This window comes from Marmota marmota, unplaced genomic scaffold (genome assembly GCF_001458135.2).
Source record: "Marmota marmota marmota unplaced genomic scaffold, marMar, whole genome shotgun sequence".
In the NCBI taxonomy this organism is placed as follows: Eukaryota; Metazoa; Chordata; class Mammalia; order Rodentia; family Sciuridae; genus Marmota; species Marmota marmota.
Window position 1 is genome coordinate 23,157,552 of NW_025999977.1, and position 21,892 is coordinate 23,179,443.

Consider the following 21,892-nt stretch of genomic DNA (forward strand, 5'->3'; position numbering starts at 1 on the left):
CAGGCTACAAATGGAAAACATCTGTTCCCTGGAGCTTTGCAAGAGTCCCTTTTATTATTTTTTTCAGAGGCATCCTGGTCTAACCCTGCACCTAGAGCTGGCTCCCATCTTCCTGCTGAAGCCCAGGCTCTCTGCCGCAGGCCCATTTCCACACCCTCAGGTTGATGTTGTGCTGAGAAGCGGGGTGCTGAGAGCCCTCACCTGGAGAGGTGAGCTGAGCTTCCTACAGAGAACCTGCCCCAAGACCTCAGAAAAGGGAGAGAGAAAAAAGAGAAAGAAAAGGAGGACACCATGTTGGCTTGGAGGTGGGAAAGAAAACAGATTAGACCCTAAAAGGAACCCACCTTGGCTAGCCTAGCCCCCGGCCATGGGGACAGTTTGGTGACCCCAAAGGAAATAAGCATCATTCCCCATGGAGCAGAGTCCCTTGCAGTTGGGCTAGACAAATCATGGAGTTTAGGCCAATGGATCATGAGGAACAGTGATGTGTACCAGTTCCAGGTGTGTCCTTACGGGGACGGGGTGTCTTCTTTCTCTCTTCCACATTTATCTTATGCCTTGGAATGTCAATTGTAGCAGAGAACCATCCTGGACCACATAGGTGAGAGCCACACCCTAGGGACAGCAAAGCTGCCATCCCAGTTGAGGCTGTCATCTCCGAATTGTTACGTGAGAAAGAAATAAGAAATAAGCATCTAGCTTTTGTGAGAGCGATACGGTGCTCCATGTCTCAGAATAGGACAGGAGGATCTTTGCTCAGGAGGAGGCCTTGGTATTATTCCTCTGCATTCTTGAACATTCCTCTTCCTATTTAAGACCCAACAGCTGTGGAACACACCTCCCACATCCCTAGCATCCGAAGGACCCTGAGATGCTAACTGGGGCAATATTTGCATTATTAAAATGCTCCCATCTCTTAGCCTTTCTGTGAATCCTGGTCCAATTCTTTTTTCATAGTCAGAACCTATGATAGGGACAGCGGAGGCGTGCTGCATGCTAATGCGTCCATATGTGGAAAACATGCCACAGGAAACCCTAGATTCTCAGCTAACAAGCACGTTCTAAGGATGACTTGCCAAAGCTGCATGTCTTGGTAACTGATCATCTACTTTTGGTTGATTTCTTTTCCATGTCTCCTTGGGGGCTGCAGCGCCATCCCTGTAGTGGGTCAGAGCAGAGAGGAGGGTAGGCAGAACAAGGGTGAGGAGGCGTCCCTGCACCCACAGTGTCCCTCGGGCAGTTCTGGACTGAGGCCATGCTGGGCCCGGGGCAGGTTCAGGGGCAGGTTCAGGATTTCACTCGTCTCTCATCTTCCTCTATTCTTCTGCGCTGCCATTGTATTCTATTCAGTCACTTGTCCTCTCTGGCCTCGATTCCCTGTCTCTTCACTCTAATCCACCTCCTGCACCACGGTCAGGTCAAGTTGTCAAATACTTTCCATGGAGTCCCTCCTCAGCATTCCCAAGCACAAGGAGACTCAGTCTGTGGCACCACGTGGCTTCTGGCTCCGTCACAACTGTAACTGGCACAACAGAAGCCAAACACCATTTGCTGAGCACCTACTATGTGCTGCAGTAACTTCTTCACACATAAGCTCATTTGAGACCAGGGCTGGCTAGTTATGAGCTGGCATCAGAACCCAGGTCTGTGTGACTGAAGCTGGGCCTCCCTGAAGGCTGCCTCCCCAGCACTCACTGGTCTGCAGACTCTTCAGTGGCAATGGTGCTGCCTGGTGACCCAGAGGGACTGCCAACTGGACAGCATTTCCACCTTACCAGCCCTCTGGCCTATCCATTTATGTGGCCTCTCCTGACCTCAGAACCTCTCTCATTTGGATCTGCCATAGAGAACCTCTCCCAGGTAGGGAGGCAGGCACCCTTCCTATTGGGCTAAGAGGAAACCCATAGCCAGACAGATTAAGTGACTTGCTTGAGGCAAGCGAGGAGGAAACAGCTGGAACTAGACCAGGTTCCTGAACCTGCGAGCACTCTGTAGCCCATTTGAGCCTCGTCAAGAGCCTCTACCTCCCCGCTCCAGGACAGGGCAGGGCTCTGAACATCTGGGTGGCTTCAGCCAGGTTTGGGAGTATCCCTGAGCCCCAGTTCCCAGGCTGGGACTGGGGATACTCACCAGCCTGGAGCCAGATCTGTTCCAGCGTGGTCCACAGCCGCATGGGACCCTGCTTCAGGACCGAGGTGGACATGGTCAGCTCTGACATGGCCTCCTCAAGCCTTGAGGCTGCAATGGATGATGCCCGCCGAGAGCCTGCAGAGAAGGAGGGCACAGGGCTGAGCAGCAGAGTCAGGGTGCCCCGTGCTGCAGGTCCCCGGGGCAGTCAGAGCTCAGCTCCAACGGGCAGACAGGGCGCCTGGGTCAGGGCAGGGTGGCACAGCCTGGCAGCCAGAAATCTGACAAGCTCTCAGATCCACTAGGGAGGGCCCACCACCTACTCTCAGCCACATATGGAAAGAGGAGATTTTTAAGGGACAATTAGGCGTAAATCCCATTGGGAATCTATCCCTGAGGAGAACAATCATAAATGTCAGCAAAGATGCTCATTCGACTCCTGCCTGTAATATTGAAAATAACAGAAACTACTCAAATGTTCAATAATAGGGATAATTAAAAACAAGTGAGGGTATAATCACCAAAGCCTGTAGTCATTACAATAACAATGTATACATGTGGATACGGATGCCAAAAGAGGTACATATTAATTACACAGTTAGGTGCAAAAAAAGCAAGGAACAGAAGAAAATAACCATATTTTTGAAAAATAAATATGGGCATACATGGAAAAAATTCTGAAGGGCCATTTATTTATTGAAGTCTGGGTGGTGAAATGAGAAATGACTTTTCTCTTTCTCCTCTGGCTATTTTTACAAGTGCACATTATCATTTCGTATGTGTAAAAGTCCCATTCATGGCTGAGACCTGAGGAATAATTGGGGAGCAGCTTGAGTCAGACCTGTGCCCTCAGAGAACCTCTCCCGTGTCAGTTCTGGGTGGTGCGGGCCCTGCTCAGGATATATAAGCTGTTGACATTTATAATTCCCATGCAGGTGAAATGCGAGCACTTTCTCCCTCTCAGAGAGGCAATAAAGGCTCCAATAAACTCAGGAGACCTCAGGCACACCACAGATGATGTCAGTTTATGGGACAAGTGTACAAGGAGTCCTAATAACTCTGAGCATGGTTCTTACCTCTTTAATTGCATGGGAGTTGCCCCACCCCCTTAACCAGTCCCTCCACAAGCAGCCAAGCACCCCTGGGATGGGCCCTAAATTCAGGTGCAACGTTAGGCTGCTGAAATCAACCCCATCACTTGCACCTTGGCTCCAGTTCACAGAAGTGAAAAAAAAATGAGCAATTCCACTAAATACAATTCCACTCACACTTTCATTCCCATGACTAACTCTTCTTGTGTTTTTGAGGAAGGTGTTTTGCTTTAATCAGGTCCTCAGCTTAAACATGGTAGGTTTGTAGTTCCCAATTCATTTGAATATCACAAGCCTGGGTTTCAGGATGAGTTTTTCCAGGAAAAGAGTCAGCTTTGAGCGTAGAATTGAAGAGCTCTGCTCATTCCTTTCTGTTTGACTCATCTACCGGGGCATGAGGCAGCCGCTGGCGGCTGGCATTGGCCTTAGGGGAAGTCGTCTCTGCTCCAGGCTGTCTTTCCAACCGAGTCTTCTCTCTCTTTACCTACCCCAGAGGTAAGGCCTGACCCCTGCCCACTCAGCTGCCCACTACCCACCCAGGGCCAGCAGTCAGTCCTACCCTGAGTCAAGATCAGCCTGAAAGGTGTCTGAGGGCCACCCCTGAGCATCCAGACCATTGGGAAGCAGCAGCAAGGAGCAGCGATGGGTTTGGCCAGGCTGCGCAGATGCTCCCCTCCCTTGGTCCTCTCAGGCTGGGACAGTGAGCTTTGGTTCCATGTGAAGAGCTGCCCACAGGGCACATTCTTACCAGAATCTGCATCGTGGGCATCAGGCAGGGTCAGGTGCATGCCACTCTGCTTCTTTATCGTGTGGCCCTCACCTAAGCTGCCATCCTTTTCCAGGCCTCTGGAAAGCAAGGGAGGGCAGGACCTGGTGAGGCAGAGGCTGGTGTCCCCCAGGGCTAGCTGGGAGCATGGGGTGGCGGGGGGGGGGGGGACTCACTTCGGCACAGGCTCTGGGACTGAGAACTCATGTCCCAGAAACAGAGCCCAAGTCCCTGGAAAGATAGGGAAGGACCAAGACAACCAGAGACGTAGAGGGTTCAGCGTGGGTCCCACATCACACAGGCCAAGGACTGGAAACCCTCCCACACTGCCTACGCCCTCCTCTGAGGCAGGGGGGCTAGAAATCCCTAGGTCACTTGAGGCTTTTTCTACCCTACCTCCTTCAGTGCAGGGAACCCGGACTGGCTTCCTAGGAAAGCCTGCCTGGTCTTCACAGGCACCGGGAGTGCCCCGGCCTGCCCTGGGGAAGGAGGGCCCAGTTGATCCTGTGAATCCTGCCATAGGAGCCCCTACCTCCAGCTGCCAGGGTGGTCCCAGGAGAGCCAGTGGGGGCCCCTGGGGGGATATAAAGAAGCATGGTGACCCTTTCTTGCCCCCCACTCAATTCCCCAGGTTCCTGCAGCTCCCGTACAGTTTTCTCAGTTGGGGAAGCCAGGAAGGAGCCGCCAGCTCAGAAAGGTATATGAGCCTGGTGGGCCCTTCCCGGGGCATGTGCAGCCCAGCCAGCCCCTTCCCACTGCTGAGGAAGCCCACGACCCTGGAACCTGTGGGCTGGGGACACTTAGAGTAGATCTGCGGCAGAAAGGGTTGGAGAGAAGCAGCCCAGCCTGGGCCAGAAGGTCAGAAGGTATCTTCCCTTCTAAGGGACGCCTAGACGATGGTCCTGCAAAATGCCAGGATCCAAGGCGTCTCTGCCATCCGAACTCAGGCTCATGCTGGCCCCAATCTGGGCCTGTGGATGCAATCATCTTATTGGGTATTAGAGGGCCCCACCCCTCATAGCACAGTGAGTGGTTCAGGTCAGGCGGTCTTCTCCCACCCTCTTCCCGTTCCCTGGGGGCATCCAAGTGCAGGCCAGAGACACTAGGTTAAAACCATGGGGCCACCCCTTCTTGGTTGTGTGACCCTCAGCGAAGTTACTTGACCTTTCTCATGAAATTTCTCTCTTGGAAACGAGCATGGCGACATCCACTTCACGGGGCTTTTGTGAGGGGAAATCAGACAGTCCCGGCAGGCGCCTTGCATATTTCTGGCTTCCTGTACAGGTACCTGATCTGCAGGAACAGTTTCCTGTCTCCTGTTTCTTCCATCCCAAGGGGCCTCTCCTAGGGCTGCAGATCGCTCCATATTTGGGAACTCCTTGCCGTGTGTATCATGCTCCCTAACTTGAAGAACTCCACACCCAGATTGGGAGAGCCAAACAGGTACTGGATTCAGGCCCCTGGTCCAGGCAGATGGCCTAGGTAAGCCATGCCCTATCCTTGGTGGGGGTCTGGGGGGAGGTTCCCTAGAGGTTTCCTGTTGTGACAAGTTCCATTGTGGGTGGTGACTTGAGGTGACCTCAGGCAAACCCTACTACCCCTGGCCCCTGTGACAGCACTTAGCAATCCTGTATCCCTTTAAGGAAGTACAGGCCTTAAATTGAAGGTTGGGCCTTAAATAAGACAAGGATGCCGACCAGAAGTGCCCCAATGAGACTGGCCACCTGAATGAGCAGGGAACCAGTCATCTAGATAAGGACTCAGATAAGGAAAGGGAGCTCCTCTGCAGAAAAGGAGCCATGCTGTGCACCCGCCCCAGCTGCCACAGCGCCAGAGGGAGGAAGCCCTGAATGCCAGGTCCCCGGCACAGGAGACTGGCCCTCATCCTTACATCACCCGGCTTCCAGGTGGCTTCCCAATCCTCTCCTTAAGTCCCTCACTCCACAGTCTCCTTCTGGCAGTTCTATGCATTGGTCTTGCTCTGCTCTGGCATCTCTTAGGCTACAAGGCCTGTGGAGGGAAGACTGACCCTGCCCGAGGTTTTACACTCCACCTGGTCACCTCTGTAAATGTCACCAGGAGAGGTTCCTCTGGGGAGTTTGGAGGCCTTGTGGGGCCCAGAATTCCTGTGAAAATGCAAATACCCTCCAGAGTAGGGTCCCTTGAGTCCTTAGGGGAATGACACAGGGAACCATTCCAGAGAAGGGGGAGGGTGGGGTCCAGTGGAACAGGAAGAGGCAGTGCACCTGCCCTACAGGAAGTCCTTTGGGCTGCGCAGGCTGGACAGAGGGTTTGAGCAAAGACTTTCACAGATTCAACCAGGTCAAGAGAGCCTTACTGTGGCCCTGGAAAACCTCAGAGCCTAGGCTGGGGCCTACTGCAGGAGACAGGGTGCATGGAGACTGTTGGTGACTGGGGAGGTGTGGGTGGCTCTCTGGCCTGAGCTTCCTCCTCCTCCTCTTCTTCCAACTACCAAAAAGACCCAGGAAAGAAGTGACAGACTCCACGGGCTGGGACTCAGGAGGCCCAGGTTCAAGTCCCATCCCTACCACTAGCCAGGTGAGTGGCCCATATTACTCAGAGTCTCTGAGTCAGTTTCCTTGCTGGGCTGAGGATAAAATCAAATAATGTGTAGGACAGAAGCAGCTGAGGTGTCCGATGAAGTGGCAAGCCCAGCACCTGGCTCAGGTGTTCAATACTCGTTTCTCTATTTTCTTACCACTCTCAGCTTTGATTTCAAAATCTGGGTCTTTATGCAGGTCACCGAGGACTACCAGGAGGTTAAAGCTGAACCACAGATGTACAAAGTCCCGTGAGTGCTAAGTTCCATACTTTCATCCAGGCACTGCAGACACTCAGCTGAGGACCGTTGTCCTGGCAACCACTGCCTGTCAACTGGGCCCTCCACCCTCTGGCAACCCAAGGGATGACGATAGCCACTCACCCCAGCTGGGAGAAGCTGTATAGTGTCTGCCATAGCTGCAGCATTTGTCTGCAGGTCACCAGGGCTTCCTCTGGGCCTTTTAGTACCTGCTCCAGCTTTACCTTGGTGAACATCAGGCTGCAGGGAGAGAGAGAGACAGAGTGGCAGTCAGAGGGCCCACGCAAGGCTTTCCCACAAGAGTGTGACCCCATGGGTTTCTGCCCCACCAGGGCAGCCCCCATCTGCCCACCTCCCAGCCACAAGAGACAGAATGCATGGGAGGGTGGCAGCCTCCACTGTACCCCTGGGCCTCTTTCTTTCTGTGACTGTTTCTCCCCATGTGTGTGGTCAAAGCATGAGACACTCTTCTGCATCTGTCAGTGCCCGTTGTGCTCTTTCTGCCTGTCCCCTGATTACAAGCCATCTTGCCCACGCTCTAAAGTGTTGTTAGGTATGATTCCCAGCCTGGCAGTTTGCTCTGCCTCCCCAGATCCTCAGCTGAGCGGTTCCCGGCATGCCACTGACACATGTTTTAGACTTTTGTGCCCTATGGGGCCCCGGATAGGGCCTTAGATAAGGGAAAGCAGCTATGACTCAGTGAGGCTAAGCAGGAAACTGGTGGAACAAAGGTCACCTTAGGGCACAGTTCTGCCTTCTACCTTGCCAGCACACAACAGCTGCCCAATTAACATCTTCTAAGTGGAACTGGGAACTAAGTGGAACTGATTCCCGACCCTGGACATGCTGGGAAGGTCCTGGGACTCTGCATCACAAAATTCTTCCTTGGATTTCCTAAGATAGCTAGACCCCCTTACATGGGATTAAAGTGACATGAAACCCCCCTTTCAACCACTATTTAGGGACAGTTGCTGCATCATGGCAGCAGCTTTCAGACTTTCTCCCTGAAAAGCTGAAGTCCTCTGAGGCAAGATGAGCGAAGGATATAGCCCTTAGAATGGCGAGAGGGCAGGAGGGGTGGACAGCTTCCTCTCTGCCCTGGGCACAGCAGGGAAAGCAAGAACACTGAACCCAGACCGATCAGACTCCTTGCTCACCAAGAGCTGGAAGGAGCCCTGGAGGCCCTGCCTTGGCAGGTGTCGGCCTTTCCATTGTTGAGGAGTCTGAGGGTGCTGGAGGCGGTACCCAGACAGGGAGTCCAGCAATACTTCTACCACCGGCAGAGCCAGCAGTACTGACGCATACCCACTGTCTGGGCAGCCTGTGGAGAGTCTGGCTGAGCCACTGAGGCCCAGGCAAGGCTGTCACTCCTGGTTCTCAGAGGTCAGCAGGGAGGCCCCGTTATCCACAGCATGGCCGCTGAGTGAAGCACATGACTGTGAGGCTGGAATTTGATCACACCCCTGCAGAAGCACAGCCCTACCCCGGTGGTGCATGGAGCGCCTGCGCCCCAGAGCTCCAGGCTGCAGAAGGGGCAGCCCTACCAGGGAAGGCTGGCCTCCCTCTGGGTGCTGGCCCTCCCACCCACCCCCTCAATTGGGGTCTTGGCCTCCTCTTCCTCTGCAATGAGGCCAGGGCTCCATGGCTCATTCTGAGCCTTTCTTCTCACCTCATCTTAGACTGTGAGTTGTTGATAGAGAAGGAGCGGGGGTGAAATGTTTCCCCATTGTCCTTTTGGAAGAAGAGTTTGGGGTTCTGGCATGTATTATTTTTTTCCTCACTTCTCCTCAAAGATGCTTTTCCTGTCCCTGGACACGGGTCCCCGACATGGCCTCTCCTCTCCATTTTCATCCACCTCCCAAGTCTGACTTTGAAACTTTCCCCAATCTTTGGTACCCTTTCTGAACATTAACTCATGACCAGCCACTGGCCTCTGGGGTCCTGAGGGCAGAACCCGGGGTTTTCATATTGTAGCCTCCCTATGGGCACATCCCCAAAGAACAGCTCTTGGCATCCTGTGGGCAGCTGTTGGGGAGAACTGACCCTGCTGCCCCATTTTTCTTTCCCAGACTTTCAAGGGGCCCCGCTCTAGGTGCCTTTGTTTTGGGAAATATGAAGTAGAAGACACAAATTCTGTCTTCAAGGTAATAATTACAGTGCTAAAAATGTCAAACTGTCCAGAGAACCAGATGCTGTATTTTTGGCTCAGACTCAGCGCAGAAAAAGAAAAGAGAAGGGGTCTTGCTGGAGCTGGTGTTGGATGAAAAGGAGGGTGGGGTGGGATGTGGCTGGAGTCGGGGAGAGAGGTTTGGGGTGAGGAGGAAGAAGGGGAAGGTTGGAGCAGACTTCTGTGTCCTACAGGCTGAGGAGGGAAAGCCCCTCCCTGGCTCAGGCCCAGGCCCAGACCACACCTCCCCTTGGGCAGCCACAGCAACTTCCCTGGGCAGGTGACTTCAACAGGACCTGGGCTAGGCTGGGACAGTTCCTGGGCAGACAGGCCATGCAGCATTCCCGCACTCTCCGCCACCCACACATCTCCCTAGAAGCTTCTTTCTTCCAGAGCCCTCTTCCCACGCCTGCTCCTGCACCCGAGGGAAGGATGGGTCCCTGGCAGACCTGTCTGCACCACGTGCCTGGCACAGAAGGGGTGGAAAGCTGAGCTGTCAGCGCGGCAGCTTCTATCAACACAGGCTGCACCCCCAATCGCCGCTGACATTCCATTAGCATGAGTGACCCCGAGTGGAATTTCTCAACCCAACCACATCCTCTCCGGGCCAGGCACGGGCTCCAACAGCCACCCTCTCGTCTGCTTTTCACTCCCGCATACTGAGGCTCCAGATTAGCTCCAAAGAGACTTCCTTGGTCTGGTAGCTGAGCTGCCAAAGGGACCTACTTCACCAAGCCCTGCCACTGTCTGTGCCACCAGCCTAAGCTTCTCTGAGGGCACATCGAGGCCTTCCAGCTTGGCTCCACCTTCCATTCCCTTTGGCCCCTCCTCCTACAATGACCTTGGACTCCTCACATGGGAGTCAGCAGCTCCCTGAGCCTCGGCACAGGCTCTGGGACTTGTGTGTGCTATGCTCCACGTCGTGGCCTCTGCTGGGAGTCACCCTTCCCCCTCAGACATCCGGCCAGCTCCTATCCAGATGGTACCCTCTGACTTTCTTTGTGTATCCCCTTGGGGGCTGTAGACCCCGCCTCCAGGACAGCCTTCACTATGGGTGTGGCTTGGATGTGTGCACACCTGCTGGCTTGCTTCCAATTCACTGCTGAGCTCTTGTCCCGTAGGGGACAGGGACCAGCAATCCATTCCACTCTGGCTCTAAGACAACCAAACCCAGCCTTGGGACACAAGTTCCCTTCCCCTCCCATCCACTGGGATGGGTGGCTGCCATCCACGTACATATTCTGGGCCCAGTTTTCCAGAGAGCACCCTGGAGTGCCATGATGTTTGGTAGGTGACACTTTTGGGTGTCACCCAATAAACAGTTAAGAGTCACCCACCAGGCAGTTAGAGCTATGGCCATAGTCTTATTAGAACACGGGGCTTCCCAGGTGACAGAGGCAGAGTGGGCAAGTCAGGCTCTCCACCCTCTTCAAGCAGCAGCTCCTCCTTATCTGTCTTAATACAGAAGGAGTCTAAGACAACCCTGAACAAGGGACTCTGAGATTTAAAAACCAAAACCAAAACCCTATTTTAATCCCAGTCCTCTTAGAAGGCCTCAAATGACCACCTTCCCTTTCTCTAAGAGCCTGGGGACTGCATTCAGTTAGCACTTAATTTTTCTCTCTCATTGTCTTCCAGGCATGCCCACCTGGAGGGTGCGTACCTGTGGGACAGGGATCTGTGGTGCTTTGCAGTGCCCAGCCCCTGTGCTGAGCACCCAGTGTCTGCCTAGAGCTGGAGTCTGATCACTTGACTCCTCACGTTTTAGTGTGGGCTGGACTCACACAGCTGACGCAGAGCACCACCAATTTCAATCCAAACAGTCCACAAGCCAAGTTTCACTACACACAAGACAGGGCCTATGATGAATAGCACGCTCCCGAGATGGTGTGCAGGGATCTGTCTCCTCCTACTTGGAAGAGAGATCTTTATCCCAAGAGACAGTCATAGAGTGAGGCTAAAAGTATAACTAAGGAGGGTCTCTAAGATGGGCATTCTGTAATCTAGCGACCCTCCAATATACGGGCACTCAGACAAGAGCCATTCCAGGAGAAATTTTAGAAGCAAAGTCTACAACAGAGAAGTCAAAAGCCTCCAAGCAGCCCACAGTAACAGCTCCAAAGTTACATTATTGTCCTCAAACCCTGCACTGCAATGTCACTCAGAGTGAAGAGACACTGGCTGAGGAGTCAGAAACCCATGCCAAAGTCCTGGCTCTGCGGCCACCCAGATGGGCAGGTCACACGTTCCACATCTGTAAAACAGGAGTGAAGGCAGCTGACTACAGGCCCCCATGAGGCTGAACCTTGGTCACCTATGAGCAGCAGCGGAGAAACCCCACAGCAGCCCTCAACTCTCCAACATGGGCCTGCCCGATGCTTGGGAAGGGATGCCCGCTTTGAACTGCAGGCCTCCCACATTGGCAGACCAGGGTTCCAGGCCGGGTGCCTCAGAAAGCTTAAGAAAGCCCCAGAGGACTGGGGTTTTGGCTCAGCGGTAGAGCGCTTGCCTAGCACGTGTGAGGCCCTGGGTTCGATCCTCAGCACCACATAAAAACAAATAAAATAAAATAAAGATATTGTGTCCAACTACAACTAAAAATATGAATATTAAAAAAAACAAAAAGAAAGCCCCTGAGCTTCCCACCTGGTCAGTCGGGCAGGAGGTCCTCCCCATGGCTCCAGGACCAAGTCCCGGGCAAAGTGCTTTCGGCTGTGATGCTCTCTTGCAAGCACTTTCCTGTTTATGAAAGTGGAGGAAGACCATGTGGAAGGGACACTGAGGTCTTTTAAGGCTCAGGCCCTTGCCATGCCCTCGGCCTCTGAAGGCTGATGTGAAAGTGAGTGTTCTCTCTGGGGAGGGAAGGAGCCAGGGCCAGTGTAAACACACTGTCCCGCTGCTGGGTCCTGAGTCTCCTCATTCCCGCCACTCCACTCTGTGGCCCTGTCTAAATCTTGTGGCAAGTGCGCCCTGATCCCAGCAGGGAGGCTCAGTGCAGAGAGAAGCCTGCTCACTGTCAAAGAGCTCATTTCTCCTGAGTGTCTGCCAGAGCCCTCAGCGGCCCACTCCAGATCTCCCAAGCGGGGGGTTCAGACTCCCTCTGACACTAGCTGAACTGCCACCCTCAGCTACCACTGTGATCTGCTTGAGGACAGGGACCTGCCACATCACCCATACCCTTTAGCTCCTGGGTGGGGGTCACAGACAGGTGCTCAGCTGACCTGAGCAGAGCCAGCCCCTGCTGAACTGTGAAACGGCTCCGCCCCACAGACGAGTCAGTCTCCGCCGTCCTCCTCCCCAGGAGAAGTCAGTGTCTCTGCTCCCTGGTATAAATTGGTTATTATCACCGGTCACTAGCTTTGCCCATCTTTTCAACTGCTCTGGCCAGGGGCTGAGGATGTTGGCATTCGCCTCCTATCCTCCCTCTCTCCCTGGCCCTCCCTGGCCTGCACTCCTGGGGCAGGATCAAGCTGCTAATTATTTGTCAAAAGGATTAAGGCTTGGAGCCCTTCCCATTTGAGGCAAAGGCAAACAATTTCCTTCACTGCCATAAAGAGAAAAGATTTTTGGATGAGCACGGTTAGTCCAAAAGCTTTTAAAAATTATTTTACAAAGAGGGGATATTTTTGTGACATTTCTGGTTTAGCAAGCACTGACTTAGGGTCAGAGGTCAATGTCTCCATCTCCTGACCTGGGGTTCCAATCCTGTGCCCCTTCCTGTGTTCCCTTTCCAGCTGCTCATCATGGCTGTCCACTCTTGTGGGTGGGGGGATCCTGAAAGCAGCTCCCTAGGATTACTCAGCACGTGCAATAAACTCTCGAACTTGGTAACTGTGGCAGGCCTGCGGCAGCCACCTCGGGTCCCTAGCTCACTCCCTGCTAAACAGGAGGACGTATGTTGAGATCCTATATACTTCCAGGCTCTGCCACTTGCTAAAAGTGCCACAACCTCTCTGAACATAATTTTCACGTGCAAAGCAGGGAGGGCAACGAAATAGCCCAGGAGGTCGTTGGGAGAATGGGAGGAAGGAGAGCCTATGAGGCCATTGTCCGGGATATAGTTACCCCTTGAGAAAAAGTAGCTGTCATTCTCAGACCCGTCTTCCTAGCAGGTCCTGTGTTTGTCTGGGCAGGGACCAAGTCATTCTATCTTTATATCCCCACTGCCTTTCCTTCACACCACTCAACCAGTGCTGAAGCACGGAAGCAGGAAGCTGAGTCACGAGGACTTCTGCAGGCCTGGAAAGCTGTGGGTGTTCCCAGGACTAGAGCAACTATGAGGAAGTGTGCTGCAGAGCAGCTGGGGGATGCTCCCTTCTCCCTGGCCCCACTGGCCCCAGCTGTGCTCTCAGGGCCTTGGGTGCCTCTTCCTGCTGCCCCTGGCTCCTGGCCATCCTGGGAGCCCTCTGAGATGAGGCCAAGGGTGGTGGCAGGTGTGGTGAATGCACAAAAGGGGGTATTATCTCTTTAAAGGACAGTAATTAGTAATTCCAACTGATGGCTTAGCCGGGCTGTTTTAATGAAGAGTTCTATTTTTATAGAAAACACATAATTGAGTGAAAAAGCAGGCTATTCTCTGAGTCAGGTGGCCACGCCTCTGCAAATAACTCTTTGGCCAGGAGGCCAGTATCTGTGCACAGCAAGGGGCCCCCATCTGGTGATGCACGTGTCCCTTCTTCTAACCATGTTACCTGGGACAAGTCACTTGAACTTTTTTTTTTTTCCCTCCTTTTTGTTACTGGGGCTTGAACCCAGGGGTGCTTAACCACTGAGCCACATCCCCAGTCCTTTTTTGTATTTTATTTAGAGACAGGGTCTCACTGAGTCGCTTAGGGCCTTGCTAAATTGATATGATCCTCCTGCCTCAGTCTCCTAAACCGCTGGGATTATAGGTATACGCCATTACGCCTGGCTCACTTAACTACTTCTTTTTTGGGGTGGGGGTGGGGGTGGTTTGGGGCACCAGGGATTGAATTCAGGGGCACTGGACCACTGGGCCACATCCCTAGCCCTATTTTGTATATTATTTAGAGACAGAGTCTCACTGAGTGGCTTAGCACTTCACTCACTTAAACTTATTAAAGTTCTTGTTTGTAAAACGGGAAGGACAGATTCTATTTGCCTGAAGATGGCTGTGTGAAAATAACACACACATAAAAGGCCCAGCCAAGAGGCTGGCACTTCATGAAGGGTCCGACTCCTGTCTGTCCTGTCACTCTCATTTACTCAGCTCCTATTACACACAGTTGCAAACTTAGCCCTTCTGCACCTGTTTCCTCATCTGTAAAATGGGAATAACAATAGTTCCTACCCCTGAGAGGATCATGTGAATCCATGTGGGAATTCACATGAACTCACAGTGAGTTTTTGTTTAGCAAGCACGGGGTGTCCTGCTGCAGTCGGGTGCTCAGGGTTCACGATGGTGGCTGTCCAGCCATCAGCTCCTTGGGTTCTAGTCCCTACTCTGCCACTCATCCGCCATTTGATTTTGAGATATCACCCAGCTCTTCCACTAGCTTCTCACCTTTATAACAGGAGTATTGTACAGACCAACCAAGAGACATCAAACCAAACCACAACAAACAGGGGGAGGCCTGCGAGATGCCAAAATCCTCATGTGTTCCCCTCTTTCCTTCCAAAAAAACCCCAACACAACTCTCCTAGTCTACCAGTCTGAGGGTCTCCAGAGGTGCGCAGGGTGCCCAGCCCTGGGTTCCCAGTGGTGGGGGTAGTCGACAGAGGAGAGGTCACAGTCCCTGCCTGAAAGGGGCTTTCAAACTCATCAGAAGCAATTAGGAAACAACAACAACAAAAAACCAAAACACATCGGTCACTCCATTGAGTGGCTCGGCTTTGGAGCTCGAAGGTTCTGAGAACAAAGTGGGGCCTGGGAGAGTCCCAGACAACCAGCGAGATCTGGATGCAGTGGGGTGAGGAGGGCACCTGGGCAGGGTCAGGGGGACTGGAAGGGCAAGGATAAAGGCTTGGAGTGGGGACATGCTGTCACCTGGCCCGGCACAGTGGCCCCACCCATGTGACAGGATGGTGGGGGGAAGGAGAGGAGCAAGCCCTCCCCAGCCTGCCCCTGGCCCCCTTCAGCTTCTGATCACCTGGATCTCAGCGGGTGGGCTAGGATGCCAGGGACACGTTGAGCCACACAGGTCTCCCAGATTCCTCCAAATTCCCTGGCTCTGGGAAAAACTCCACGAGGGTGGGAGCCTAATTTAACTCACACAGCTCTTTCAAGGGTGTGATTTTTACAGGGACTCTCAACAGGACCAGGGGCCTCCCTGAAAGAGGGAAGGTCATTCCAGCTAAATTACCTTCCCAGAGACTGATCCCCAACACAGGAGGGACCCCTTTTAGCAGCTCTGAACCCTAAGGCAGAGATTCCTTTCCCCTGGGAATTGGAGGATTCCACAGATCCATGTCTCCTAATTTTTTCTTTCTTTCTTTTTTTGGTACTGGGGAGTGAACCAATGGCTCTCTACCACTGAGTTACATCCCAGATCTTTTTATTTTTTAGTTTGAGGCAGGGTCTTGTCAAGTTGCCTTGGCTGGCCTTGAACTTGTGATCCTTCTACTTCAGCTTCTCATATAGATGGGATGACAGACGTGGGCACTGGGCCCCGCTGACTCATGTCCCTCAGTCTTTGAAGGCTCCTGATGATTCTCCACTTCTTAGTTGATTCATTTAACATGATCTGACTGAGACCCTTTAAAAAGCAAGGGTCTGAAAAAACATCTACTTTCTGAAGTAGCTCTTCCTTCCTTCAAAGGCCTCCTCTACCTGGTGAGCAAGCAGGTTGCCCTGAGGGTGGCCCCCAGCCTGGGCACACCATTCTCAGCTGTGTTCTGTGCTGACCGATGGCTGATCCCCTTGGCCTCTGGGCTCAGCTTCCCTCTGCTGTGGACCACCTCCAGTTACTTCTAGATGCTCCCTAGACATAAATTCATGACCTTGGCAGGATTGAATGTAAACCACACAGAGCCTTTTCATAACCATTCTGGGCAGAAGACCTTCTAGAAAGGCCCTCATGTAGAACAAAGGTAGGTTCCCAGCAGGTATGGCCTTGCTCTCCGTCTGTCACTTCTACTCATTGAGACCTTCATGTACTTGAAGACCTCTCCCTGCTGAGGAGATCAGCCCTGCTTTGTGGGCAGGGCCCTCTTCCAGGGGCAGATAGACTTTGTCTCTGCTACAGACAACCATGTGTCCTAGGCCCAGGCTATAACAGGGAGATCAACGAGCATCAGAAGCCAAGGGCTAAAACCCCCTTTTTGAAGACAAATGTAGAATTCCTTTGAGAAAAACCTGCAAATATCTGTCTTCCTTCCTCTCTTCCCGAGACAAACAAAACAACCCATGTCATCTATCTTCTAAGGTCAAATGTAAGCTGCCCACTACTTGGAGACCCAGGGCTGTACCTTACGATTCATAGGCGGGACACAAAGTGAGATCAGAGGTGCTCATGGGACAACTGATGAGGGGAAATGCTGAATGTCAACCTAGCTTAGCTGAGGAGGAACTGACCTTTGGGAAGGATCCCATGCTGCCAGTGATTACGCCTGGCTTAACACTTCCCTCAGCCCCCCTGGCCGGCAAGTTCATCCCGTGGCTGGTGTCCGCCTCAGGCCCGCTGGGGCAGCCAAACAGGTTTCATGAACCCAGCAAAAGTGATAAACTGTTTGTACTAATACCTTTGATTCCAACCCCCTCGCTGGAGTGTTGGTATTTTAAGCATCCTTTTGATGTACTACAAGTCCTTAATAAGGACAATCAAACACACTGGGTTTAAGGCAGAAAACAGAAGCCCCAGGACTCTGATCCTTTCTGCTCTGTGGAATGCGCCACAAGAAATTTGTCGCCAGCAATCTGAGAAAATAGGTGAGGCAGGTCAGGTGGATGAGAGAAGTGCCCTAGAGGCTCAGCTCAGCTTCAGCCTGAACTGGATCCAGGCGAGGTCCGCCTTGGCTAATGCCTAGTTATCAGCTCAAACATTTTCCAAAACAATCTAGGTTTCCTGGGGCAGATGGCTTGGGCGGTTCATTTGTTTACCCCAAGCGAGCTCAGGCTTGTGGAGAGGGCCATATTGTTCCCCTGATGGGAAGGGCCTTCTGGGGCTATGACATACCTTCCCCCAGGATTTTCCAACTCCCTTAGGACCGGGTCTGGGCCAGCAGGAACTCCTAGGAGGACCTACTCTGACCAACTGAGGCTTGGAGGGTGGGAGGATGCGGTTTTGCCCCTTGTGGAGCGGGAAGAAAAACCATTTGCTCCATTGCTGATCTAGGTATGGCTTGGGCCTTCGTAGCCGGCCTGGCAGGCTTCCAGGGCTGGGTGGGAACAGTGACTGACAGGCTGGTTATTGGAAAGCTCCCATCATTAGTCCGGGAACTTTGTTTGGTTGCTATGGTGACCTTCACTACAAGGGTCTGACTAAAGCGCAAAGAATCTGTTACCTAAAACCATTGCCTGACAGTGCCATGGCTTTAGGAAGGACGCTTATCAGTGACCTGTTCCCCTTGACCCCATATCCGTGCCCCTCCCTGGCCAGTCGCCCAGCTGCCTCCCCCACCCCAAATTAGAAGAAAGGCATCTCCAGGGATGGCAGGAGCTTCTCACATTCCAAACAGGGACACTGCTGCCCCCTGAAGGCCTGGGCCTCCTGGCTGGTGGTCAGGGACAGCCTGGCCAGCACATGTGTCCAGGGCTTAGTCGGAAGCCCACAGGATTTCAGGAAGCCGCCCCGGGTGTCTGGTTCCCATCGTGCCAGGTTCACACTGTCCCTGAGGGGCCATCAGTCTCTGCCTCGTCACGTTCCTGCCTTTTTAAACCTGAGCTCTACTAACTAAAGGTCATCCCGCAGCATGGAAATAAAGATCCTCTTTGCTTCGCTTTCTAATCCCTGAATTCTGAAGGATTTTCTAAAGTTCGACTCTACGAAAGCTAGGTTTTGCTCTGGGAGGTTGACGCTGGCTGTATGGGAGGGGGTGACATTACAACGCTCTTCCCAGAGCTGGCCTCCTGGGAAGGACCCACAGGGCACCACCTCCTTACTCCAACTCCTGGTCCCTGCACCCACTGCTGCCCTCAGGTCCCAGATACCAGTGTGACTCTGTGGGCAGCCCCTCGACCCTCCACACTGCCACCTCAGGCACGGCTGTCCATCAGCTACATGACCTCCTTTAGTTTGAGTCTCAAAGCAGACCCCAGGAAGCCAGGACCGATGTTGACTGACTTTTCAAAAAGCAAGTTGCTGCAGGTGGCATGGGCAAGTGACAGAGCTAACTCAAGGGCAGGGACCTCATTATGGCTCTCACACGAGGATAATCTCTAGTGGACGGGGGTCCATCTACCCACTGGCTTCCTCCCCTGCACCAGGCTTCTCTCAAACAATGACAGGCAAAGCGCCCATGCCAACACTGGCCTGCCACTTCTCCCCTCCCTGGGGCAGGCTCTGGCACCTGCTGCTCTGATGGTTGCTGCAGGAAAGACAAGTTCTAGGAGGCGTCAACCCCCAGACAGCTGTGCCTGTGTTTGGTAGAAGAGAGACCACCATAGGCCTGTGAATGTCCCCTGAAAACAGAGTTTGTTGGCAACAGTGAGGTCAGGGCTGAGGAGGTTTGGTTCATGTTGTTTTGCCGAGTGATATTTTACTGGACCAGTTGTTTAATTAACTATCTTGGCAACAGCTGGAGCCACTGTGCTTGTTCCCAGTGCAGGGAGCAGCTGGAGGAGCAGGACTCGGTGTCAATCCAGGAGCAATGACATTTTGCAGAGATCCCTGACCCGTAATGGACTCAATGACATTTCCTGCTAATCCCTGGGTTTCTGTACTCTGGGGTTTCTGCTGTGAGGAACAGAATGACTTATTTGCAAAGTGACATGGTCATTACCTTATGGTCACTCAACAGAGGTGGAAGGAAGGCAGCTTCCCCAGCCACACATATACACGTGTACATATATTTAAAACACATATATATATATGTATTTTTTTTTTTAATGGAAGAGGTTTATTCTCTCACAGTTCTGGAGGCCGGAAAGCCCTATATATTTTTTTCCAGTTAGAGTTTTTTCTCCAGTGCTGGGGATGGAACCCAGGGCCTCACACATGACAAAGCAAGCACTCACTCTACCACTGAGCTACACCTCAGCCTATTTTGTACCCTTTAAGGACTGGCTCAGATGAAAACAGAGCTCCTCCTGGTCTGGCAGAGGAGGGGCTCCGAGTGGCTCAAGATAAAAAACGGCTTCTCCTCCCCTGCTGACCCCTGAGCAGATGGGCAGAGGCGGGGTGCAACTCGGGGGCGGCCCTGCAGCACGCTGCTCTGCACACTACAGGGAACGAAAGGGGATGCAGGGTCTCGGCCCCCTGAGTTCCTGATGCCCCTGAGTCAGTCACAGTGCGTCCTCTGTATGGGTGAGTTGTTCCCACGGCAGAGGCTGCCCCCTTAAGGCTCCCGCCTGCACAAGCGGGCACACTGCTGGGGGTGCGGGGAAGCCCAGGATTCGGGCTGCACACTGACAGCAGCCATCTGTCTGCACCAGAGCTCCTCCACCTTTCTGTGGCAAGGCCCCTCTAAGAATCTGATGAAATCCATCTCCCCACATGCACGCAAGCGCAGCCCTCACTCATGTCCCCAGGAAGCAGCAAGCTCAAGGCCAGGACCCTCTGCCCATGAAGACACACTCAGAGTGAGGGGGCGTGTCCTGGTGGGGTGGGAGGAAGGTGGTGAAGAATGCAGCTGGGGAAGGGCAGCAGCGGGGCTCCCACCCTGCCCTGAGGAAGCCGAGCCTTCCCAGCCCAACCCAGAGCCCAGGAAAGTGGAGGAAGTGGTGCCTGCAGGAGGCACCTGCCCGAGGTGGGCCAGGGACGCTGAGGGCGGGCAGAGGGATGGTCCCCACACTGAGAGACCCCATGCACTGCTGCACCTCACACAGCTTGGACTTCAGACTTTCAACCCGGGGAGGTGGTCACGTGACGGGGAGGGGGTGCCTGCTGGAGCACTCAATTCAGAAGTTAGGAAGACACACTGAGCCACCTGCCCACCTGCAGCTGGAATGGAAAGGCCTCCTTTGCTGGAACTAGGGTGCAAGGCAGGCCTCCTGGGCCAGCTCTGAGTCTTCCTGAAGCCCTGTCAGAGAGCTGTCTGCTTCATATTCTCAGTTTCCGTGTGAGATTCACTTGGAAAAGGACTTGCTGATAAAATATTGTTTGCCTTGAGCCTTGCCTGGCATCTGTGGTGCACACGGCCCAGCCCCAGGGGTTGCTGAGGAGTCTCTTCCCCTTTCTCACCCTAAGATTCTGTTTATTTTGTTTTGTTTTTGTTTTTATACTGGGGATTGAACCCAGGGCCTTGAACAAGCTAGGCAAGCAAGCACTCTGCCCCTGAGCTACGCCCTCAGCTCTTTTAATTTTATTTTGAGAGAGAGTCTTGTTAAGTTGCCAAGGCTGGCCTTGAACTTGTGATCCTCCTGCCCCAGCCTCCTGAGCTGCTGGGATTACAGGTGTGTGCCACCACGCTGCCTCCACCCCCCACCCCCCCAAGAGGATTCTAAATCTTCTTAGCCATTTCTGTCTCCACTGAGGCCTAACTGACAAGAGTGAATGCACACACAGACATACACATGCTAGTGCAGGTACACACAGGCACAGGCACACGGATCACATGCACACCAGCCACAGTGAGTCAGGGCCTGGTAGACGGGTGTGAGGATGGAGTTGGAAAGAGAAAGGTAGCAGCACTAGGATTGGAGAAACTTTGTCTTTGTGTATTTTCATTATAAATAAATTTTAAAAAACCCATAAATGTTATCAGCCTATATTGCTGTATAATATTTGCCATTAACTGAGATAAGGTGTCTAATCCCTTGTCCAAACGGATTTATCTGGGTTTTAGAATCCCCTAAGTGACCTGCCTTATAAAGTGACGTGATCAGAATTTTACCAGTTTCTCAAAAGCTGGGTCAAGGCTCAGACTCAGGGCCATCCCTTAAACACAAGGATGGGCCTTTGTTGAGATGGCCACATGCTCTACTCACACCTGTGAGCAGCTGGGACCCACCTGGGTCCTGCAGGTGGGGGTCCATCTGGATGAGGGTAGGCAGAGCAAGACTCCAGGATCCTGAGACTGAAGAGCAGGCTAACTGGCAAGGCATTGACAGCCCTGGGCCTCATTCATGGTGGGCCCCTCTTCACAAGGCCCACTGTGATGCTTGGCTCGGGTACCACTCTTTAGAGGCCTTGGTGAGGAGGACCCCATCCACAGCAGTCCTCAGCACCCTGGCAGAGGCCACAAGTGAAATCACCTGCAGTGTTCTCAGAAGGAGGCCAGGGATGCTGGAAAGGCCAAGCATGACCCCTGTGGTCAGCCCTGTTTCTGATAGGACAGAGGTGGAAGCCCAGGTCTCCCTGTGAGGAGAACCTCCCAGGCTGGGACACTGCGTTTTCCCTTATCACCCATAACCACTGAAGTACCCAAGGATTCCACTGATTTTCCCTAATTCTCCATAACATTGCCAATTCTCGTTGATACTGCCAGCATGAGTCACAGTGACCAGGGTGACCAGGACCCCAGCTTCCTCCTGGCTGTCTACAGTGGGACAGCTTCAGGTTGGTTCTAAATGGCCTTCCTTCAGTCCCCAAGGTGGAACAGGGTGGGAGTCAGGGAGCTCAGGGGCCCCTCATTCTGGGATTATAGGATTCAGAGAAACAAAGACTATTATACCCTGTGTCACCTGTCCCTGAGGGGAAGAAAGCAGAAATCAAAAGATGTCTTCTCCCTGGTTTCCTCCCACAGAGCAGCCAGGCTCCTGCCTCAGCTGAGTGGCTTTTGTTCCCATGTTCTGGTTTGGTGGCAGTAGTTCCTGTGTTATAGGTGAGGGTAGGAAGAACTAGTCCTGCCCCACCCACCAC

The 21,892-nt window shown here is 53.1% G+C and overlaps 1 protein-coding gene across 13 annotated transcripts in view; it reads right to left on the reverse strand.

Annotated features, from left to right (window-relative positions):
* The window catches only part of Ttc7a (tetratricopeptide repeat domain 7A), a 110,790-nt gene that overhangs the window by 16,457 nt on the left and 72,441 nt on the right, over window positions 1-21,892 (reverse strand). For 4 of the 13 annotated variants that reach the window (XM_048804429.1, XM_048804430.1, XM_048804431.1 and 1 more), the window contains 3 exons: window positions 6,929-7,045; window positions 3,967-4,088; window positions 2,131-2,265 (listed from right to left, as the gene is read on the reverse strand). In XM_048804429.1, coding sequence (XP_048660386.1) covers window positions 2,131-2,265; window positions 3,967-4,088; window positions 6,929-7,045 — 374 coding nt within the window. Of the gene's footprint in view, window positions 1-344; window positions 1,523-2,130; window positions 2,266-3,396; window positions 3,703-3,966; window positions 4,089-6,928; window positions 7,046-21,892 lie in introns of those variants that run through there. The other 9 variants (XM_015479692.2, XM_015479691.2, XM_015479694.2 and 6 more) reach the window with 6 other exon arrangements.